This window comes from Epinephelus lanceolatus, chromosome 6 (assembly GCF_041903045.1).
Source record: "Epinephelus lanceolatus isolate andai-2023 chromosome 6, ASM4190304v1, whole genome shotgun sequence".
Taxonomy (NCBI): Eukaryota; Metazoa; Chordata; class Actinopteri; order Perciformes; family Serranidae; genus Epinephelus; species Epinephelus lanceolatus.
In genome coordinates this window covers 29,126,233-29,146,235 of record NC_135739.1, presented here as the reverse complement: position 1 = coordinate 29,146,235, position 20,003 = coordinate 29,126,233, and the positions used below count along the sequence as shown (strand labels likewise).

General features: G+C 40.7%; 1 protein-coding gene across 2 annotated transcripts in view; it reads left to right on the top strand.

Annotated features, from left to right (window-relative positions):
* Positions 1-20,003, top strand: part of hmcn1 (hemicentin 1) — a 100,670-nt gene that overhangs the window by 24,941 nt on the left and 55,726 nt on the right. For both annotated transcript variants that reach the window (XM_078168926.1, XM_033622296.2), the window contains exons 3-10: positions 2,367-2,525; positions 2,607-2,729; positions 4,290-4,461; positions 8,493-8,599; positions 14,321-14,441; positions 14,580-14,843; positions 14,944-15,088; positions 16,574-16,695. In XM_078168926.1, the coding sequence (XP_078025052.1) occupies positions 2,367-2,525; positions 2,607-2,729; positions 4,290-4,461; positions 8,493-8,599; positions 14,321-14,441; positions 14,580-14,843; positions 14,944-15,088; positions 16,574-16,695 (1,213 nt within the window). The remainder of the gene's footprint in view (positions 1-2,366; positions 2,526-2,606; positions 2,730-4,289; positions 4,462-8,492; positions 8,600-14,320; positions 14,442-14,579; positions 14,844-14,943; positions 15,089-16,573; positions 16,696-20,003) is intronic.

Below are 20,003 nucleotides of genomic sequence, written 5' to 3'. Positions count from 1 at the left end.
GTTGCTGTAGTCCACAGGAACGATGCTCCGCAATGCTTTTTTTTCTCTCAATGAGAATTAGAATATGCAGTTTGCATAATATGATTAAAAATAATTATATGTATATATATATATACAGTACAGGCCAAAAGTTTGGACACACCTTCTCATTCAATGTGTTTTCTTTATTTTCATGACTATTTACATTGTAGATTCTCACTGAAGGCATCAAAACTATGAATGAACACATGTGGAGTTATGTACTTAACAAAAAAAGGTGAAATAACTGAAAACATGTTTTATATTCTAGTTTCTTCAAAATAGCCACCCTTTGCTCTGATTACTGCTTTGCACACTCTTGGCATTCTCTCCATGAGCTTCAAGAGGTAGTCACCTGAAATGGTTTCCACTTCACAGGTGTGCCTTATCAGGGTTAATTAGTGGAATTTCTTGCTTTATCAATGGGGTTGGGACCATCAGTTGTGTTGTGCAGAAGTCAGGTTAATACACAGCCGACAGCCCTATTGGACAACTGTTAAAATTCATATTATGGCAAGAACCAATCAGCTAACTAAAGAAAAACGAGTGGCCATCATTACTTTAAGAAATGAAGGTCAGTCAGTCCGGAAAATTGCAAAAACTTTAAATGTGTCCCCAAGTGGAGTCGCAAAAACCATCAAGCGCTACAACGAAACTGGCACACATGAGGACCGACCCAGGAAAGGAAGACCAAGAGTCACCTCTGCTTCTGAGGATAAGTTCATCCGAGTCACCAGCCTCAGAAATGGCAAGTTAACAGCAGCTCAGATCAGAGACCAGATGAATGCCACACAGAGTTCTAGCAGCAGACCCATCTCTAGAACAACTGTTAAGAGGAGACTGCGCGAATCAGGCCTTCATGGTCAAATAGCTGCTAGGAAACCACTGCTAAGGAGAGGCAACAAGCAGAAGAGATTTGTTTGGGCCAAGAAACACAAGGAATGGACATTAGACCAGTGGAAATCTGTGCTTTGGTCTGATGAGTCCAAATTTGAGATCTTTGGTTCCAACCGCTGTGTCTTTGTGAGACGCAGAAAAGGTGAACGGATGGATTCCACATGCCTGGTTCCCACTGTGAAGCATGGAGGAGGAGGTGTGATGGTGTGGGGGTGTTTTGCTGGTGACACTGTTGGGGATTTATTCAAAATTGAAGGCACACTGAACCAGCATGGCTACCACAGCATCCTGCAGCGACATGCCATCCCATCCGGTTTGCGTTTAGTTGGACGATCATTTATTTTTCAACAGGACACTGACCCCAAACACACCTCCAGGCTGTGTAAGGGCTATTTGACCAAGAAGGAGAGTGATGGAGTGCTGCGGCAGATGACCTGGCCTCCACAGTCACCGGACCTGAACCCAATCGAGATGGTTTGGGGTGAGCTGGACCGCAGAGTGAAGGCAAAGGGGCCAACAAGTGCTAAACACCTCTGGGAACTCCTTCAAGACTGTTGGAAAACCATTTCAGGTGACTACCTCTTGAAGCTCATGGAGAGAATGCCAAGAGTGTGCAAAGCAGTAATCAGAGCAAAGGGTGGCTATTTTGAAGAAACTAGAATATAAAACATGTTTTCAGTTATTTCACCTTTTTTTGTTAAGTACATAACTCCACGTGTGTTCATTCATAGTTTTGATGCCTTCAGTGAGAATCTACAATGTAAATAGTCATGAAAATAAAGAAAACGCATTGAATGAGAAGGTGTGTCCAAACTTTTGGCCTGTACTGTATATATATTTTGAACACTTGAAGATTCACTCATTACTAAAAGTGTACGTCATCCACAAGAGACAATAAAAACTTATGGAATGGTCAGAGTTGTCATATTGAAATTTAAGGCGTGCTGATGGATTCACGTTGTCACCTCATGCATTACAGGTAAATATTCCACCTTAAAAGCTGCCATCAGTCGGCCCAGTGAATTAAGTTATTTTTTTCTCAGACTACAGCTGCTGCCAGAAGCAGCATAATATCCTTTCATTTTATAGTTACAGTTTACTTAATATATGTAAAACTCTCCACGGTATGAACAGTGGTAACATAAGCCTCAAAACCAGCCACAACTCGGCCCTGAGCAAGAATGACCATCAGCCATTGACCAATCAATGGACTGCAGTATTCACAGCTCCACCTTTTAGTATCAGATCTGTGTGCTAGGTACCCCAACAGAGTGGGGACCAAAAAATGGGGATAGTAAGGAACAATTGCACTAGTACCATCCACAATTTTTCACAGTGGAAATGTGAAAATGTGTACGGAACTGAACTGTACCATACTGGACTGTTTGGTGGAAATGAGGCTATATATTAGCACTTACACCGTTTGCTGATGATATCCTTCTCTTTCTCAGGGAGGTGGGGACTGTCCTGAGATGAGCATTGGTGCCATCAAGATTGCCTTGGAGATCTCTTTGCCGGGATCCTTTATTTATGTCTTCACAGATGCCCGCTCCAAAGATTACAAGCTGACCCATGAAGTTCTGCAGCTCATTCAGCAGAAGCAGTCACAGGTTTGGATATTACTGCAATATACATTAGATTATACACAGGTTTACAATTAAAGAGATCACATTTTATATTTGTGTGTGTAGGTTGTGTTTGTGCTCACAGGGGACTGTGATGATAGGACTCACATTGGATACAAGGCTTATGAAGAGATCGCATCCACCAGCTCTGGGCAGGTCTTCCATCTAGACAAGAAACAGGTCAATGAGGTAAGAGCATTACTGGAAACAGAAATGTGGAGCTACACTTCTGTTCAAGAGCAGCTTTCTGGTAAAACACGTGCTTTGGTCACAGTATTCAGATCATTTCAGCATGGCCTGGGTTCTGCCCCTAAGCTGTGTAAATTAAATGGCAGTAGAAGGTTTTACAGCGTCTCGCGTGTCTTTTGCTGTGCCCATGTTCAGGTCTGGACTCCAGATCAAATGTGCAGGAAACATTTAATTGATTGATGCATACCATAGCTCTTTTTAACCTTTCCAAGAGGTGTAAATCAGCAGGCTTGGACCGGGCAGTGAGTCAAATCCTGCAGTTTGAATAGTATTGCTGTTTTACTACTGTAAGATAAGAGTCTTTGCTAGAGGAGGACAGGATTCTCGATTTTGAACAATTTAATGTAAGACTGCATTTGTCATATAGAATCCTTGGCTCTTTGTTCGTCTTTTTAGTAATACTCCCATTTGTCTTTTTATTTATTTTACTCACCTTCTCTGTTTCTCTTGCTCTGTCTTTCTATTACATTTGCTTAGCAGCATCATTTTTACTAAAAAATAATTGAATTTAATTTAATTAGAAATGTCATTTTTTTAACTAGTTTATAGAAACCCTTGTAGCAAATATATTGACCATGGTTTAGTTTGTTGGTAGTGCTTATTGTAAAAATGCTTGTAGCTAGAGTTGGGTCGATGTCTGGTTTTGCTGAACTGGTCCAGTGCACAAGCTTAAACTGGTTTTATTTTATCTAAATCAGGTGAACCTGCATTTGTCATCATGACATGTTCTGGCAGATTAAAAAGTATTCTGCATCAACAACCTGTGCTGACAGCATCACAGCCCTACAGCCAGCTCATATAGCATTAGTAATAAGTAAAATGACTATGTGATTAAAATAATTTTTGGTATATGTTTATAAATGGACTAACAGAGCCAGTAGTGTCTGACAAGTGGTGAGCTGAGGACAGCAACAATCATATATTGTGGTCATTACTTAACTTCAACAAAATACACTGGAAGAACATAAAGTAGCCTCCCATACAGAGTATTTTTACACTGTGGTTCTACTACTTTTACTTCAGTAAAAGGTCTAAGTACTTCCACCACTACTCTCGCATCACAAATTCCTGTTTTGCATATTAATGGTTAAATAATAGCCTCTGGGTCTGGGTTTCACACAGTAGCTGCTGAGTTCTCTATAGGGACAGGGGGGAAACAGGGGGCCAGGACACAGGGGAATGTTAGAAACTTCCTGAAAAAAGCCTTGCACATGTTGAGGGGATGACCTTGTGTGCAGCTGAGGGGGTAATTTTGTGTGTGTGTGTGTGTGTGTGTGTGTGTATGTGTGTGTGTGTTAGTTGGTAGATCATTGATGTTAAAAAATGAATAAATGGATTTCTCTTAATAATGTTATTTGCATTTGTTAGCATTGTGGTCTCAAAATAATAAATAATAATACCTTATCTAGCATCTATAACATCATAGAGACAGAATGTATTTCCCGCACTATAAATGATGTGTGATTCTTGTGTTTTTTTTTTCCTTTTCCATCGCTGCAGGTTCTGAAATGGGTGGAGGAGGCAGTGCAGTCATCCAAGATTCACCTGCTGTCCACTGATCACTTCAGCGGGGCCACCAACGCTTGGCAGATGCCCTTTGACCCCAGCCTCAAGGAAGTCACTGTGGCCCTCAGCGGCCCAGCGCCTATCATTGAGATAAAAAACCCTCAGGGTATGATAAAAGTTACCATACATATAAACAGGATTGTCAAGGGGATTCCAAAAAATCTGAATTGTTTAGACTGATGTATTTATTAGTACATGCACTACACATACTAAATATATATACAGTATATACTGTGTATGCTGATGGGTGACAAAAGAAATAGAAAAAATAAATGAAAAACATGAGTGGAGAAACATAACAAATGCAGATGCTTCTATTCAGGGCTCATAGAGTGGTTTGATGAGCATGAATATGATCTGAATCATATGTTGTGGTCGTCACAGTCTCCAGGTCTCAGCCCATCCAAACATCTATGGGAAATATGTAATACAACGCTCTCCACCACATCATAATAACACCAGATGAGGGAATAAATACATTTTGGAAAAAAAAAATCTTCCATTGCTCCAGTAAAGCAATTCAGACTTAAAAGAATACCTCACACACAGAATTATCATTTAGATTTCAATAATTTAAACCATGTTTAATTGAATTTGTGAAGAAAACATCTCGCATGTCTCCATGGTGAACGAAGAATCCAAAAACTGTGGAAATTCTGAAGGAATTAGAGAAAGGCGCAGTACTCCAAGTGTTTTAAATGGTAAGGCTTTCTTCTAAAATGCATGAGTTTTGGCAAGTACTGAGCATACAACTGGATTATGAGACTTGGATTGTACTGCATGAGTTGGGTGAGTGTTTGTAAATGGATGTTTTGATATAGTTATGCTGTTGTTAAATGCGCCTTACCTTTACTCCTATTCATCAAGAATTTTCTCCAGTTTTGGATTTTTCGTTCACCATGGAGGCATATGAGAAAAACAGAGTTTTCTTCATGAATTCACTGTACCACAGGGGATTCATATACAAATGATCATTTTTTGGGTGAAGTATTTCTATGAAGAGTCTACAGAGGCTGTTGTAGCTGGTCGTGGTGGCCCAACACCTCACTGAGCCACTGTATGTTAGGTTTTCCTTAAATTGTCACTGAACTATATATAAGCTGTGTCTCAATTCAGGGGCTGCAGCCTTTGAAGGACGCGGCCTTTGCAGTCGACGTCGGCCACGTCCTTTGAAGGCCGCATTAGCCAAACCAACGGTCTCCGAAATGGGATGGTCTGGTTGCATTACCAGTTGTTCTCGCCCCGACCAGTTGACGTTACTGTTACCTAGCAACCAGCTGTGCTTGACAAGAGAAGGAGTAAGCTAGTAAATTAGTTAGCCCTAAATCATGGACCCAGAGACTGTTACATATATATATATATATTTTTTAATTTAGTACTTGAGGAGATGATTCACTGCCGGAGACATCGCCATTTGATATATTTCAGGCTGATGGAGGACTGTTTTCAGGTAAACTTATTTAATCAAGTTTATTTAAGCTGTGTGCTTTTAGCTATAGTAATGCTAACGACAGTCAACATTAGCCAGTTAACAACTGTTCGTAAACTTAACTGCATCTTGTGATAGGCTGGGCCACGAACGATTCATTTGTTGCATCCTCCAAATTCTGGGAAAGATGGCTGCATCTCTCGGCCACATTTGAAGGAGCCTTCGAAATGAGACAGCCTTGGTCGCACCGATGTGACACAATCGGTCCTCAAATGCAGCCTTTGAAGGCTGCAGCCCCTGAATTGAGACACGGCTATATACTCACCAAAAACGTGTCTATCTATTGTGCATTTATTGGTCACACTGATATTGTGAATATTGACTATGATTTTAGCTATACAGTACAGGCCAAAAGTTTGGACACACCTTCTCATTCAATGCGTTTTCTTTATTTTCATGATTATTTACATTGTAGATTCTCACTGAAGGCATCAAAACTATGAATGAACACATGTGGAGTTATGTACTTAACAAAAAAAGGTGAAATAACTGAAAACATGTTTTATATTCTAGTTTCTTCAAAATAGCCACCCTTTGCTCTGATTACTGCTTTGCACACTCTTGGCATTCTCTCCATGAGCTTCAAGAGGTAGTCACCTGAAATGGTTTTCCAACAGTCTTGAAGGAGTTCCCAGAGGTGTTTAGCACTTGTTGGCCCCTTTGCCTTCACTCTGCGGTCCAGCTCACCCCAAACCATCTCGATTGGGTTCAGGTCCGGTGACTGTGGAGGCCAGGTCATCTGCCGCAGCACTCCATCACTCTCCTTCTTGGTCAAATAGCCCTTACACAGCCTGGAGGTGTGTTTGGGGTCATTGTCCTGTTGAAAAATAAATGATCGTCCAACTAAACGCAAACCGGATGGGATGGCATGTCGCTGCAGGATGCTGTGGTAGCCATGCTGGTTCAGTGTGCCTTCAATTTTGAATAAATCCCCAACAGTGTCACCAGCAAAACACCCCCACACCATCACACCTCCTCCTCCATGCTTCACAGTGGGAACCAGGCATGTGGAATCCATCCGTTCACCTTTTCTGCGTCTCACAAAGACACGGCGGTTGGAACCAAAGATCTCAAATTTGGACTCATCAGACCAAAGCACAGCTTTCCACTGGTCTAATGTCCATTCCTTGTGTTTCTTGGCCCAAACAAATCTCTTCTGCTTGTTGCCTCTCCTTAGCAGTGGTTTCCTAGCAGCTATTTGACCATGAAGGCCTGATTCGCGCAGTCTCCTCTTAACAGTTGTTCTAGAGATGGGTCTGCTGCTGGAACTCTGTGTGGCATTCATCTGGTCTCTGATCTGAGCTGCTGTTAACTTGCGATTTCTGAGGCTGGTGACTCGGATGAACTTATCCTCAGAAGCAGAGGTGACTCTTGGTCTTCCTTTCCTGGGTCGGTCCTCATGTGTGCCAGTTTCGTTGTAGCGCTTGATGGTTTTTGCGACTCCACTTGGGGACACATTTAAAGTTTTTGCAATTTTCCGGACTGACTGACCTTCATTTCTTAAAGTAATGATGGCCACTCATTTTTCTTTAGTTAGCTGATTGGTTCTTGCCATAATATGAATTTTAACAGTTGTCTAATAGGGCTGTCGGCTGTGTATTAACCTGACTTCTGCACAACACAACTGATTGTCCCAACCCCATTGATAAAGCAAGAAATTCCACTAATTAACCCTGATAAGGCACACCTGTGAAGTGGAAACCATTTCAGGTGACTACCTCTTGAAGCTCATGGAGAGAATGCCAAGAGTGTGCAAAGCAGTAATCAGAGCAAAGGGTGGCTATTTTGAAGAAACTAGAATATAAAACATGTTTTCAGTTATTTCACCTTTTTTTGTTAAGTACATAACTCCACATGTGTTCATTCATAGTTTTGATGCCTTCAGTGAGAATCTACAATGTAAATAGTCATGAAAATAAAGAAAACGCATTGAATGAGAAGGTGTGTCCAAACTTTTGGCCTGTACTGTATATTTTGTGTGTTTTTGCACATAACAGACATGAAAGAAGTAGTCCTTTGATTTTAGTTTGTCCAGTCATTGTAGGCCATTTTGTAAAGTTGAAAGGAAAGACCCCAACATTACAGTAACTACAGTACATTTTCTTAGTCAGTACTTTAATAAAAAACATTTACTGTGAAATGTTGTTTGCGTAGATAATGATACAAGCATTGATAATGCAACACCAAGATACTTTCAGTGCAACTGCAGTGGATTTTGAAAGCAGACAAACTATCTTAACAAGTGTAAATTTCACATTTCATGTGCAAGTCTCTCTAAATCAAAGAGAAGCTTTTTTTTTAGGTGATTTTGGATCAAGGTCCCAAAATAAAAAGACATTTTATTTCTTAGGAAGTGATGCTAACTGTAGAAGCTGAAATACAGTACACATATTTTTTCTCTATCATATGAGTGGATTGGTTCTAACATCATCTGGGGTCCACTCGTTTAGCACATGTTGTTTCATTCGCCTACAGTATTTTGTTTAATGCTTAAACCATATCCTGCATCATTATATGTTGACAACTAATGTTCAGTTTTGAATCTGTAATTTGAAGCAATGCATCAATGAGTGTTAAGAAGTTATTTGTATCAGTCAAAGCTGCAGAAAGGGTGAATAATTTTCTAAGTGTTCATGTTTGGCCTCCAGGGAAGTCTGTGGGGAAGAGTGACGGCCTGACTGAGCTCCTGCACATTCCCAACTCTGCCAGAGTTGTCAACATCAAGGAACCACAGCCTGGGATGTGGACTATCAAGGTAAACAATTCATTCTTTCAGGGAATGTGTGTTAAATTACAGGCTTCTTATAACAATTCCCAGAGCTGAGCTGTCTTTTGAAAAGACTTACTGCAAACAGTTCAGTGGTATAACCTTGAAATGAGGTCACAGCTCACACCCCGGGAGGGAGCTGTGCCCTTGAGGAAGGTTCTTAAGTTGAATTACTGCTGTAATATATCAGCATGTTGAGATACAATGATATGTAATCAATTTAACATGCATGACGTCTGGTGAAAGCATCTCTGTGCAAACAAAAACACGATCAGAAAGACACATTTGAGCATGGAGATGATTTTCAGGACAGTCCTGGTAGATGAAGTTAAAGTATGTTCAAGGCTGCTGCTGTCAACACAAGCTGCCTTAATTTTTGTTTGGGGCACATTTGCTGTTGTTTTCCCCTTGCAGAGTTGAAACTGTTGGCACCCTGCTGTTGAGGTTATAGAAAAAAAGGTCACACATTTGACTCTCTGCACTGTCAATGCCAGATGTTGGGAAATGACAAGCATTTTTACCTGAGTGATTTGTTGATGGGGCCCCGGTGGCCCCTGTATTCTCTGTAGACTCCTTCTGGGATGCTTTCCCTCATCTCTGCATTGCTGTGTTATGTGTTAGCGCCCAGTTGATTTACAGGGGAAGAGATTAGGTGGAAAACTGTGTCATCTCTGTGTTTCCTCTTAAAGAAGAGTACAGTCGTGAGGAGATGAGGATGCATGTATGCTTTGGTATTTAGCATTTTTTTCAGGATTGGATTCCTCATGATTCTTCTTCTTTTCTTCTTGCCATGCCTTTTAATGCCTCTGTAATCCCCTCTCAGTAGGCAGTAATGACATTATGAGACATTATGGACATGATGGGAGATCTATTGAAAGTTTGAATAACATGCACTCATTTGTCTGGATGTAAAGGTCTCTCAAAAAAAGATGGATGTGGAACGTACATTCAATCAGTGACGCATTTTTGTGGACTGAGGTTGATTTAATGTATAGGATGAAATAAGCCCTTTCCAGCTGTGTCTGCACTTAACCCGCAGGTTAATCTCCTGCTGTGATCCGTCACTAAACACCGGTGTAAGAAACCTTTTTTTTGTTCACACAGAAGAGCTGGCAGGAGCTCAACATTTTTTACTGCAGCATCGCAGGCTGTCTTTCTCCTCTTTTCCTACAAAGATGCTCAGACATGAAAAGCTCTGCATCACTGTGTATTCTATTTAATATCAGCTTCAACATCGTACACTCCTAGAAATAAAGGGACTCAGTAGAACCGCATAGAGTTTTTCTGCTTGTCCCCAAAGGAGAGGTTTTTTTTTTAATTTCTGGTAGAGCATCTTATAAGGGTTATATCTGGAACCCTTTCAGAGGGTTCATCCTAGAACCCAACATAAAGGGGTAACCATCTGTAAATGGTTAGACCCAGAACCCAATATGAGAGGTAGGTTTCAATCCAGTGCTTTTCCACCTCCTAAGGGAGCTAACAAGACCCCAGTCAGGGGCTTCTACAGAGAACCTTTTTATATTTCAAGGGTTTTATCTATCTGGGAACTGGTTTTAGTAATAACAGGTTAGCCTGGGGCCAAAGGAACCAAGTCCAGCAGCCTCGGGCTTCATGAAGCTCCCAAAGGGCTGGGCCGATGTGGTCCAGCTAAACCCACAACAATCAACAGTCATGGTTCACAATCATGTTTTTAGGGGGCGGAGATTTTGTGAAATCATCACCACTACAGCCTTTACTATTTCAATGGTGTGGTGGATCTCAATTCTACCAGGTTGCTCATTGGCAGAGTGAACACTATCTCCACCAATTCACCAGACACCATAGTGTCTGTTCAATACAGATATGCAATCAGCTATTGTATGGCATGAAATCATGGTAAAAATATCAACTATAGCAATAAAATGAACTGATAAAGGGGTTCCAGATACATCTGTACTTAAAAAAACATTTGAGACATGGATGAACATTTTATATGAGGTTAAGGATGATCCATGCTTTCCACAATCCCTAACGGATTCCTTCTTCCAAAAAGTGCTCTTTGGATGAAAAAGGTTCTGGGTAAAATCCTGGCCCTCAGAAAAAAACCCTGTTGGAACCCTTGTTTATAAGAGTGTATCAAAGGTCAGGATTGAGCTTTTTGCTTTTAGACTTCAGTCAGTTAATTTTGTGAGTTGTTCCATGGGCAGTGTTCAAAGAAGTGATGAGGGATATCAAACAGACATGAAAAAGAGACATAGCATCGTCCTGTCTCATTTTTGTCCTGTGTTTACCCTGTCTCATCTTTCTTCATGAATCTCTTTCTGTCACACGTCTTCTTTTCTGTTTTCTCATGCATCTTCCTCCCAGCACATTTATTCCTCTAATTATCTCCCTCAGAGGAGCACAGGAGGCTCTTCTGTTCTCTCGCTCTACTCTATCTGTCTTGCAATCTAAAAATATCTCCCTCTCATCTGTAACCGTGTTTCCCAGGGCATCGAAAGAAATGTGCATGAATACTTTAGGGGGATTTCACTGTTCTGCCATGCTGGGTTTCAGTAAGGCTAATGGTCCGTGACACCACAGTGTAGGACCCAGACCATAGATTGTGTGTGAAAAGGAATTTGATCCATTTTAATCTGCCTTTAATTGGATGTTGTGGTGGAGTGTAGAGGGTGGGATCACCCCATGATCACCCTCTGCTTTTTCAGTTTTACACCTTACATTCATTTGTGCTAAATTCAGTATATTCTACTACTATTACTAAATGAAATCAATGTCCAAATACTGTATTGGTGATTATTACAAGAGAAATAATGTATTTTTCATTTTGTCCAAAGATGAAATGATACCAAGCATGCACAGATGCCTTTAGCATCTGTATAAGACGTACTGAGCCCTCAACAACTACTTTCGATGTAAACCCATCCATGGCAAAGACGTAGTATAAAGAGCGAGAAAGACTGCATAGGGTGGGAGGGAGTTATGGTGAATGAGTCAAACAAACACAGGATTTTTACCTGAGAGACAGATGTTTGTGTCCCATGTGAAATCAAAATCAATCAAATCAAATCAATTTTGAGTTTTTTAAAACTATGTTACGTAGTAAATGTGACATGACATACATCACATGACATGCATTATGTGACATACTCATTAATGCTTACGCAAGTTAAGGTACGTAACAAACATACATACTTTAACCCAAACTGTTCTTTTTTCCTAAACCTAACCAATTAGGTTTGTTGCCTAAACCTAAAGAAGTTTTGGTGACTATGTTTCCTGTGGATGTGGAAGTTTATTCTGAAAAGCCACTATATATGTAACAAACGACACATGGCCCCTGAATGTCCAAAACTGACACTTAAGGGGTACCTAGAGCTTCAGAGTTTAAAGCACAGGGCTGCTGACTGAGCTGTCATGTTAACGAGTTGGGAGTGAGAACATAATGCAAACAGTGACCCTGTTGTAAGTTTCAGATGTGAAAACTTGTCAGACAGTCACATCTGTCAGATCAAAAAAACAAGATGTTCATTAATAGCAAACAGCTCTTTCATTTGTGCTTTGTGGGACTTTGTGTGAGTGTGTTTTTGTATGCGTGTTAAGATTTGTACTCTACTGAGGCTAATCCAGGTGAGACTTCTTTGTGCTGCAATGACCTCATTGATGAGTGCATTTAAAACTTCACACTTAATTTTATAGCCCATGATAATAGTTTAGGAAGGCTGTAATTTTAAAAGTATGCAAACAGCTCAAAGGAAGAGAGTCGGTAAAATGTCCTACTCTTGTTCTTTGTGTCTGCTTTTTCTGCTCTCCTCTCTTCTTATATTCTTCTGTCCAATGTGTGGACAGCATTCAGGTCTCCTGCTGAACATCTAAACAAAACATCAAGTCATTAAAATAATGGGGGAGGAAGAAGCAGTACAGTTATTTTAAGTACCTGAAGAGCTTTCATCTGCCAAGTGCATAGAAATCAAAGACTAAACAATTGTTTTTTGACCTTAAACTCCATACTGTTCCCTTCTGCTGCTTGATGCTTAAACCCATATTTACAGATTTGGACTAAATACCTCACTTGGATTGTAGACTGCAACAGAAGGACTTTTTTTTTTCTTTACACATTTTGGAAAAAGAAAATACTGTAGAACTAATCCATGCAGGCGTTTCTGTTGCCAGTGACAGAACAAGTTAAATTTATTGGTATGTGCTGATGGATGGATGGATGGACCTTTCCAATGCAAAGGTAATTCAATTTGCTTTACATAAAAGATAAAATAAAATGTGATATAATGTAACTTTTAAAGAATCTTGGACTATTCTGTTTTGTGCATTATATAAAAGGTTTTGAGCAATGCTTATGCTCAAACTGGTAATGACTCATGATTCATAATAGCATGTCTAGGTCAATTTTCTTGCAAAATCAAACCAAGAACAGTGAAAACCAATGCAGTTTTCTCTTTGCGAGTGTTCTGGAGAATCACATCAGTAGGTCTTTGGTGTAAAAATCAGTTACCTCATCACAGCTACACAGGACCTGATTGATCTCAGTGAGGGTGTATCTAAGACCTACATTGGTCAGTCTGTGCGGATGGGTGTGAAATTAGGAAATGAGTAGCTTTAATGACAGGGATTCTTCTTGTCTTAGGTAAGAGCATGACCTTTAAGGGACCTCTTCCCTTATTATTGGTTCTTTTACAACCAACTAATGACCTGGGCTAATTTCATGGTGGTCATTGAGGCAGGTTTGATGACCATGACATGTATTGTTTTTCATGACAGCAGGCATTAGCATTTTAGGCTGTGCCAATGCCCCTTTGTCCTGGTATTACCTCCATGTTTGTAGTTTCACCTCTAGCTGTCTCATGTGTTTGCTTAAATGCACTGCTCTAGCCAGTTTGGTAGTTTTCTTTTCACAGGGAATTTAAGTTTATGTCAGTCAGAACTCAGTAATTGTAAAATGCAGTAAATCCACACATTCTCTTTCATTTCAGTCAATTGCAAATGACAGTCTAGGTTTGCATGCCTCACTCCACATTGTGAGTCAATGTTTGTGACACCTCTAAGGTGCTTTACCCAAGATGAGGAGTTTCCACTTTTCACCAAGCCTATATTTCATTGTAATTACTCTGTCTCTATTACTGCAAAGCTTCAAAAGACCTCCACATGATGAAGACCACATGAGGCACTCTGTGATTATATTGCTCGTGTTTGTTTAATTAAAGTATGAATGCCAGACTGAATGGGTCATCTCTGAATTGTGGATGTTTTATAAGCTCAGTTCTGAGGCATTTGACAGCCAGCCTTGACTTAACTTAGAGTGGCTTGTCTGTACATGCAGGGATGGTTGGCATACAAAAGGCTGTTACACAACAGTGTCAGTGCTGTGTTTGTCATTTAGACCACTCAGTGCTGCCTTTGATGCAGCAACTCTTCTCTCTTTTGTTTTCTTAAGTAATGGAAAACGAATCACCATCACATGTTAGTCTGGGTTTTTCACCAAATCAATTTGGACCAGACATCCACAATACTACTTATCAAATGACAGTTTTCAATTAGAAAGATGTGACTGCATGAAGGACTTGTTGTATATAGATACTGATATGTCACAGCACATTAAGACAAAATCTTATTATGAAGATACATAAGATAAAACATGGAGTCACATTACCAAACATACTACCTGGGTGCTAAACATATATCTGCAAATCTACACGTCCTCTTTCTTTTACACAGACCTCTAGTGAAGGAAGACACTCGGTCCGTATCTCAGGTCTCAGCACCATTGACTTCCGTGCCGGATTTTCCAGAAAGCCCACCCTGGATTTTAAACAGACCTCTAGTAGGCCAGTTCAAGGTCAGTGAACTCAAAAACCAAATTGTAAAAAAAAAAACTCCACAGCTGTTGTTTGTGTTCTTTCACCTGTTGTGTTCACTTACATGTGTACGCTTTGGGACATTAAAGTATACAGTGTATGTTGTTTATTCTTTCCAGGTATTCCCACTTACATCCTTCTGAACACCACCGGGCTTTCGCCTCCTGCTCGGGCTGACAGGCTAGAGCTCCTGTCGATCAAGGGCGAGGTGCTCAAAACTTTGCCAATCCGCTACTACCCTGAGCGCAAGCCATACAGCCTCTGGAACATCACAGAGTTCATTCCACCCAACGAGGCCTTCTTCTTGCGGGTGACAGGATATGACCGGGATGGTTTCCCTTTCCAGAGACTCTCCAGTGTTTCCTTCTCCAGTATTATACCTGGTCAGTGATGGAGATTGTCACCCATATTTAGACACGAGGGACTGCTTAGTTATTTAAGGTGAGTAACTCTTTTTGCTGATTATCTTTATTGCTCTTTCAGATGCCCCTAAGGTGCTGATGCCAGCCGTAAGTCATGGTTACTACCTCCAAAGAGGGGCTGTCAACTGCCAGGCAGAGAGCCTGATCCCCTTCACTCTGCGCTTTACTAGAGACGGGAGGCGACTTGGGGTCGACCAACTCTTCAGGTGAGCAGGGCTGGAAAGTGTCAGTACACAAATCACAAATTTGCCACAGGGGCAGGGTTGGAATGAGAACAAAGTTCGGCCCTGGCAAATCTCCTCTGGACCGGTCCCATTACTAAGCAGCAACCTCCTCTTGCCCTTAGCCTGTAGCGTGACTCTGCTGTTATCAGCCTGCTGCTGCTCCTCTGTCCACATTACTCTTTCTTCCTCTTCATTTGGTGCCACCAGCAGACTTTTGTGATTGTTGTCACTGCTGCTAACATTAGAAACTCTTTCCAGCTTCAGCCTTGAGTACTTTTTTCTTTTTGTCTCTGACGTTTTCTGCTCTACCTTTCCATTTTTTAGCTCCTTCATCTGTTTAATCTGTATTTACATTCCAGTTACTCCGCTCTTTCTGTCTAGATTTTGTGTATTTCCCACTTGACCTCTCTTGCTTGGCCTCTGACATTACCTGATGGACAGATCCACATGATGGGCTGTCCTAAAAGTGGGCTGCAGTCGGCAGATCTTCCCTTTTTTTTCCCCCTGGAGTTTTTGCAACCCGCAAGGTGTGCCAGCCCATCTGGCATTTGCTAGAATTGCCCGATAGCCAGTCTGAGCCTGCACAGGGTGGTTTACAGTCCTTACAGTACATACACCTTCAACCGTTATACCTCTGATTCGGATAAGAAAAACTCCTTGGACAAGAGAGGGACCCTTTCTCTGTTGCTCTTCCTAAATAAAAGCAAAAGTCTCTATAGCCAGATATCAAGATGAAAAGACATGCTGACAACACCACTATAAGCCAGTTCCATATGATGTACTTACACCATAAAGTCATTTTATCCATGTCCTGTTTCCAACGTGATTTTGAAGTCAAGTCACATATTTATGGCTGAACCTGAACTGTGTCATGAGATATGTCTGTCAAAGTCTCAGACACCTTTAAGCATTTCACACGATTATTTCAGAAACATGAGGTTAGTCAGGACTGTATTTGTTCAGAGGCTTTATTGCATGTCCCTCTACTACCTTACTAGGTTTTGAAAAAACAAACAGCCATGCAGTCATGTTCAAAGTAAATGAGCTCCACAGATGCACTACGTTGCAGGATTGAGCCGATAAGGAAGGGTTTGCCCCCTCTTTTCTCAGCTGAGAATTTGATGATGATACAAGTCTATTCAGTCATTACATGCCATGAAACCATTTACCCCTTTGGCCAGTGACTAATGGTTCCACATACTTTGCAAATCTGTTGATACCTTCTGAGAGGTCTCTCGAGCAGGCAGGAAGACAAACAGAATGGACCAAAACTCCTCTCTCCTTCCAACTCTGTTGGAGGCTAAAACTCCCATATTGTGTTTCCATCTCTGCTCTCCTGTGTGATTAAATCTGACTGGATTTCCACCATATCAACAGATGAGCTAGTAGCAGATTGAATGGATTCAACATTATTCTCAGCAAATACTGAAAATAGAGGGATAAAAATGTTCTCCTTTTTGATTCTAGTGAGTCCAACAATGCATCATGGGAAATACCCCAGGTAACTCTGAAGGATGAGGGCTACTACGAGTGTATTGCTATCAGCAGCGCTGGGACAGGAAGAGCTCGCACATTTTTGGATGTCTCAGGTAAGCACACATACCAAGACTCATTCACCCTGTCACAGGATGATAATAGGCAATCTGTTTAACTTATTGATGATTTCCTTATAATGTAATAACTCCATTAAAACCATCTCAAGCAGACACAAAATGAAAATCTAAACTGTCTGTACAAATCTAATCTATTACCTATTACAGTGACATTAGTAAGTATATTTTTGAAGGGGACCTATTATGCTCATTTTTAGATTCATACTTGTATTTGGGGTTTCTACTAGAACATGTTTACACTCTTTAATGTTCAAAAAACACTTTATTTTCTTCATACTGTCTGTTCCTGAACACACATATACTCACGCCCTGTCTGAAATGCTCTGTTTTAGCTTTTGTCTCTTTAAGGCCTCCTCCCAAAATACCCAGTCTCTCTGATGGGTCAGCGTTTGTGGGTCTTAGTTTCTATGCTGTCTTGTTGTCTCTGCACTGCCACTGAAGCCAGAGGAATAAATGTAATGGAGAGTAATGGAGCTTTCTACCATAAAAAAATCACCAATAAAAGCTTCTAAACTCAACCGCACATTTTTCAGCAGGAAAATGATCCAGAATTGGGGAGAAACGAACAACATCAGCAACCAAGATTACATGTTTCCCTGTTGTTAGCATGTAGCTATATGTAACAGTGTATGTAATGTAAACACTTGGCAATAGCCTGCCTGGAGATGATGATCATAAAAAGAAATCTGTCATGATCTGACGTCAGGTCGTCACAAAAGTAAAAAATAAAACGTTCAGAGCCTGAGGTTCTTGTTCACACGGATTACTTTCACATATGTTTACCTCATTATTTAAAATTTGGCCACGTTTAGTGTTAACATCTGATATTGTAACATTACATATATATGTCAAAAAATAAGGAAAAGTATAATAGGTCCCCTTTACCAAAAAATAGCTGAAACTAAAGGAATTAGCAGAATATGAGAGCAATGATGTATTACGACACTATTACAACATGTCAGAAAGACTCGCTACATGGACAGCAGTGTTGACTTTTGTTAATGGACTGTGATACTGTAGTTTATGTTAACTAACAGTGCATAGTGAGCTACCTTCCATCACTGCGGGTAATGAGCCAGGACTGCTGGACAGGAATGCTTAGGGGGCTGGCAAGCATTAGACTGTCAACAAGTGTAATTGGTGTGTGATGGATCTACTTGCAGGGCAGTGTGCAATTTAAAGTTGAAAAAAATTCCACTGGATTTTTTTTGTGTGCTATAGCATACATATCTGCTCTGTGAAACACTTGTCCTGCGTTCTCCTTTGAGAAAACAAATCAGAAACCAAGAGGGAGAAATTAAAATGTATTTGCTGCATGGAGTAGACAGACTACAGCCAATCAAATCTTTTTTTAAAGGAGTAACAGCGGTTTACTCAACACTACCACTAACAAGCCAGTGTCTGACCATGACAGGTAGGCTGCAGAGCAGGGTTGTTTACTTTAGATACTATTCATGATGCTAACTTATGCTTCCTTGCATCCTCTGACCCAGACTCGTTTCCCCTCAGCCATCATGTCTCTTATGCACCTTGAGTAGACAAAAAGCAGAGAGACAGGAGACTTTTGGAGGGCAGAAACTTAGGTGTTTCTTACATGTTTCTTCCTCACATCTTTCTGTCACATCTTCATTGGGAGGAGCAAAGATGTGAGGGAGTGAGGAGACATTTTAGCATAATGAAAAGCACCCTTTGTGTCTTATTCCCTACAGTGTAACACCAGCAATCTGGAACCCTGTTAGCTGCTGTCAGTCAAATATAAACAGGCCCCTCCAGCGAGCTGATATGAAAAGTAGCATTTCTGATATTCATAACGACCCTGTTTCTTCCTTTTAATAATAAAAACTATTAACAATATATGTTAAAAACCATTAACAATATTTTCATATCAACAAAAAGGATGACTAAATGTGGTTTCACTTGGACTCTAACATATCTTTGCCTTTAATGCACCGTATCATGTTTACAAAATAACACTTACTGTTTAAAGACACAACATACTTTGAGTGAAATTGTGCAGCAAGATGGAGTTTATGTCACGCTCAATAGGTTTACACATGCTCACACACACAAACTACACTTACACTACTCATGGACATATGGTTGGAATCCAAGCGCTGGTTGATGTGGGTTAAATTTCATAGGGTTCAAAGTCTCTTGCTGTGGATCCCATGCAGAGAACCTGCATGAAGGCAGAATTAATGTAGCTTTAAGGAAAATTTGACCCTATAACATGACGTTGTAATGCATGCCTCGCAGCGATCATGGGATTGTGGGTTTATGGGATGGTTTGTGTGCCTGATTTGTAAAGCAATGGGCTGTAAATATGATGTAAGATGAGAATACAAATGAAGCTGTAAATACATTCCAGGCTTGCACCAAAAACAGTATAATGATCGTATAGTTCAGGTGGCAGTACTGCAGTTTCAATACAACAGTGCTGCGTAAACACAGATGCTTACTGGTCACCACTATAATAAATGCATAACAATTTACGATCTCACTGAGAAATTTATAATCTGTGTAATAAATTACTGGATGACTTTGTGATCATCATGATGTCAAAGCTTTAAGCAGTGGATAATGATTTATACCTTTAGTTCCACCACTAGGCAAAAATTAATTTCTGCCTTTTCCAAAATCCTCTGTAGTGCATTTATTTTTCAGTCTGAGTCCTTTCCATTATGAGACCCTAGAGCTGACACCACATGAGTCCCAGTGCAGTCAGTAAAAGTCTCCTTGTCCAAATGTTGCTATCCAAAAAACTTCCTGCTTTGTGAAATTCACTGGAGCTCCATCAACGTGATGAATGCCAAGCCGAAAGAAAGAAGGTGGAGCGCAGAGGAAAAGAGAGTGAGAGGTAGTTGAAAGATGCTTCATGAAACAGAAGAAGGAGAGAGGGAGCCAGGCAGGGATCTGTGTAATGTATGAGTGTAAGTCATTACTGTAACTCACCCACCATGTTCGCAGTCCAAAGGTGCAGAGGGGACTTAGTTTGTCCAGCTTTTACCTCTTATGACGTCTAAAATTAGGTGAAATTAATCCTTCTCAGCCACAACTCAAACCCTTGTCAATGGGCCAGTGATATCCTGAATAGGATGACAGGCCTCCGCATTTTACGCTTGAACACAGACAAACACACATAATACCCGCTCAGCTGCCAAATATATGTCATCCGAATCCCAAGGAGCTGTGCTGAAATCCCCAGCATCCTCCTTGTATCAGAGCCAAAGCCTCTGCTACCTCTCCTCGCCCTCATCTTCTGTTGTTTTCCCCTTGTCCCCGCT